Source organism: Solanum stenotomum, unplaced genomic scaffold (genome assembly GCF_019186545.1).
Source record: "Solanum stenotomum isolate F172 unplaced genomic scaffold, ASM1918654v1 scaffold19816, whole genome shotgun sequence".
Lineage (NCBI taxonomy): Eukaryota > Viridiplantae > Streptophyta > Magnoliopsida > Solanales > Solanaceae > Solanum > Solanum stenotomum.
Genome location: NW_026025724.1, coordinates 1 through 4,170, shown reverse-complemented (window position 1 = coordinate 4,170; position 4,170 = coordinate 1). Strand labels below are relative to the sequence as shown.

Genomic DNA, 4,170 nt, shown 5'->3' with positions numbered 1-4,170 from the left:
CATCCATTTTTACTTTCTAAAAATTTATTTTAAACTACAATAAAATAACATAAATTAGAACAGAGAAACTAATAAATTTTAGTACTTTATAATAAGTAATGGTACGGTGCAGCTTTTAGCTATTCTTTTTAACTTCAATTAAAAAAATGATGTATTCATACTTTATGAAAATAAATAAAAATATTAATATAGGAGTAATTTTGAGTTATTAGGCTGCTTAAAAAATACTTACATATAAATGTTTTTAAAATAATGAAATTCATAATCTTATAAATAAATAAATTACCTACTCCAATAAGTAAAAGTAACTTAATAATATATATTTTTTATTTATATTTTGATATATATAATAAAATTTTAACCTAATAAAATTTCACCACCTATCATTTGAAAATCATGTTCCAAAAAATGGGTTACTCTTTAATAAAAGATTCTCTTTCTTTTTTTTCTTAATGTAATGGATTTTGTGTCACTATTATTATCTTATTTTATTTTATCTATATACAGAGAAAGAGGGTGAAGAAGACTGAAGAGTCCTCAGATTTGCGGTAACAATTGTAGGGATCCCACCTGAGTTAAAGGTTAAATTCAAGAACCCTGTTTTGTTTTGGGGCCTATAAATAGACAAGGTTTGGTTATGGCAGATGAGTGTGCTGCTTTTGGGAAGGGAACTGAATTGCCAGTGAAGAGGCCAAGAGAGGAAGAAGCAGAAACAGAGATGGAGGCAGCCAATAACAGCAACAACAACAATGGTTGCAGCACCAATGAGAAAGAGGAGTCATCTCCTTATATCTCTTCTGTTTTACCTGGATGGTTCTCTGAGATTAGCCCCCTTTGGCCTGGTTTGTTCTAATCTCATGTATAGCTTTGTGTTTTAAGTTTTCTTTGGTTTTATGCATCTGGGTATTCAAGATTCTGATTTTGGTGAATTGGGTTGTTATTGATTTCTGGTTTTGGGGCTTATTACTTTAATGATGTTTGTGGGCATCAAAGTTTTGATTTTTTCTTATTTGGGTATCTAAGATTCTGGTTTTGGGGTTTATTACTCTAATGATGTTTGTGGGCATCAAAGTTTGGATTTTTTCTTATTTGGGTACCTGAGATTCTGGTTTTGGGTTATTGGGTTGCTCTTGTTTTCTGGTTTTGGTGGATTTTGGGGGATTATTGCTCTAATGATGTTTGTGGGCATCAAAGTTTGGATTTTTTCTTATTTGGTTATCCATAATTCTGCTTTTGAGGAATTGGGTTGCTCTTGCTTTCTGGTTTTGGTGGTGTTTTGGGGTTTATTACTCTAATGATGTTTGTGGGCATCAAAGTTTGGATTTTTTCTTATTTGGGTATCCAAAACTCTGCTTTTGAGGAATTGGGTAGCTCTTGCTTTCTGGTTTTGGGGTTTATTACACTAATGATGTTTGTGGGCATCAAAGTTTGGATTTTTTCTTATTTGGGTATCCAAAATTCTGCTTTTGAGGAATCGGGTTGCACTTGCTTTCTGGTTTTAGTGGGGTTTATTACTCTAATGATGTTTGTGGGTATCAAAGTTTGGGTTTTTCCTTATTTGGGCGTCCAAGTTTGTGTCTTTTTGGGAGATTCTTGGTGGGTTGAATACGTGAATGCTTGTGGGTATCAAAGTTTTGATGGTTGGCGATTGGTTTCAGCTTTGTTCTGTATGTTGGGTTTTTGGTTTTGTAAATGTTCTATTTTTGTGGGGGTAAGTGCGTGAGTGGGTGGTTACTGTATAATTCTCAAAGTGAGATTTGGCACTTGAAAATTTGCCTCCTATCTAGTTCAGGATTGAGGTCTAGTTTTATTTTCTGGAAATCTAGTACTATTTGTGAACAAAAAGGGAGAGGTTACTGACAGGAAAGGAATTATGCACTATTTGTGAACAAAAAGGGAGAGGTTACTGACAGGAAAGGAATTATGCAGGGGAAGCACACTCTTTGAAGGTTGAGAAGATATTGTTTCAGGGGAAGTCTGATTACCAGAATGTCTTGGTTTTTCAGGTATTTGGTTGATCTACTAAGGTTTTAGTTTCTTCTCTTTTTTTAATATGCTGATGTGCTGCGTGCTCAGTTTTGTGTGATTTTGTTTGTTGGTGCAGTCATCAACTTATGGAAAGGTGCTTGTTTTGGATGGTGTGATCCAACTTACCGAGAGGGATGAATGTGCTTATCAAGAGATGATCACTCATCTTCCTCTTTGTTCAATTCCCAACCCCAAAAAGGTCTGTTACACTCCGTCATGACTTGAAAGTATAAAATCTTGAGATCTCGTTTGCTTTTTGGCTGTATTCAATGTTATAGCTTGAGGTCTTATGACATATTGCTTATCAGGCCCATAGATTATAAATTTTATCCACTTCTGTTTTTCAGTTTGTATAATTCGTCCTTACTAGCTTCATTCGTTTGTTTGTTTGCCCTTTGTATCGCATTCTGCAGAAATTGTTTGATTGTTTACCCCTTGTAATCGCATTCTGCAGAAATTGTTTGTTTGTTTGCTCCTTGTAATCTCATTCTGCAGAAATTGTGTATGAAGAGAGTGATATTTGCAGGCGTATAATGGCCAAAAGCTTTTGGTGCTGTTTGTTTCTTTTATTTGTGTGCCAACTTTAAGCTGATTCTTCTTTCCTCAGGTGCTGGTTATTGGAGGAGGAGATGGTGGTGTCCTGCGTGAGGTATCCCGTCACTCTTCTGTCGAACAGATCGACATATGTGAGATTGACAAAATGGTAGTTGAGGTAAGCAGACTTGTTGATGCTAATTCATAAAAATGGTACCTTTTTTACACTTTTGGTCAGCATTGACATTTTTCATTCCCACTAGGAGTAGAGGAACATAGTTGATTCTTCTAATTACATGTATTAGCAGTGTCTAATGGCATATTCGATCTTAGTCCAGAAGTGCTACTAGATTTGATCCTTTCTCCGTATTACTTGTTATTAAAAGGTTTTGATGTGCTAATTCATGTAATTCGTGTTAAGGACATCTCAGTTGTAACTTACTAGCTTTAAGCTCTTGGAGAACAGAATGCAATGTTGAAATTACGTCTTCCTTTTCTTCCGACAGGTTGCTAAACAATTTTTCCCAGATGTAGCTGTAGGATATGAGGATCCACGTGTGAATCTCCACATTGGTGATGGTAAGATCAATCAATGATTCTTGTTATCTTCTCAATCTTTCTGTTTGGTTCTCATTTTTGTTTCACTTACTAACATAAGTTCTTGCTGTTTCCTTTTTCCTCCTGTTTTGCAGGAGTTGCATTTTTGAAAAATGTTCCTGCCGGAACTTATGATGCTGTCATAGTGGATTCATCTGACCCTATTGGTAATCTATCATGTCATTGCTTGAGTACTACCTTTTCAATGAAAATTTTCAGCTCCCTAACAGTTTCACTCTTTCAACTTCAGGTCCAGCACAGGAGTTGTTCGAAATGCCTTTCTTTGAATCTATAGCAAAGGCTCTTCGTCCTGGAGGGGTTGTAGCTACACAGGCTGAGAGCATATGGCTTCACATGCACATAATTGAAGAAATTGTTGCTAATTGTCGCCAGATCTTCAAAGGCTCAGTCAACTATGCATGGACTACTGTTCCTACTTATCCAAGGTGGATTTATATTCTTGTCATTTGTTCTAATAAGGTTCCGTTGATATGAACAAATTTGATAAATACCAATTACTCAAAGATACCTCCTTTTCAAACCTGCTTTGAAATACTTTACTTGAGCCAAGGGTCTACTTGAAACAGTCTCTCTACCTTCCACAAGGTAGGGGTAAGGTCTGTGTCCCAGACCATACTTGCGGGATTACATTGGGTATGTTGTTGTGGTACTAATAACTCAAAGTTAAGAGTATTAGGACTGAAGATCCATTTGGCAAATAATCAACAATTTAAAGTGTTTTTCTCGTGTATTCTTGATAACCAGCGTTGCCAGATATATTTGTGCATATGTATGACTTATTTGGTGTCCATACATTGTTGCTTCTCTCTCATTATATTATTTTGCTGCTGTTGACATACCGGTTTGACTGTATCACTCTTCCAGTGGCATGATTGGTTTCATGCTCTGCTCTACTGAGGGACCTGCAGTTGATTTCAAGAACCCTATTAACCCCATCGACGATGAAAGCCCTGTCAAGACCATTGAACCTTTGAAGTTCTACAACTCTGA

General features: G+C 36.0%; 1 protein-coding gene across 1 annotated transcript; it reads left to right on the top strand.

Moving 5' to 3' along the window:
* Positions 1-520: 520 nt before the first annotated feature.
* Positions 521-4,165, top strand: LOC125850870 (spermidine synthase; the record flags this gene model as incomplete). The annotated part of the gene is made up of 8 exons (XM_049530708.1): positions 521-842; positions 1,930-2,006; positions 2,105-2,227; positions 2,636-2,740; positions 3,069-3,141; positions 3,255-3,326; positions 3,410-3,605; positions 4,045-4,165. Coding segments are annotated over exons 1-8 (972 nt in total), but the record flags the coding sequence as incomplete, so codon positions are not given.
* Between the last annotated feature and the right edge of the window lie 5 nt (positions 4,166-4,170).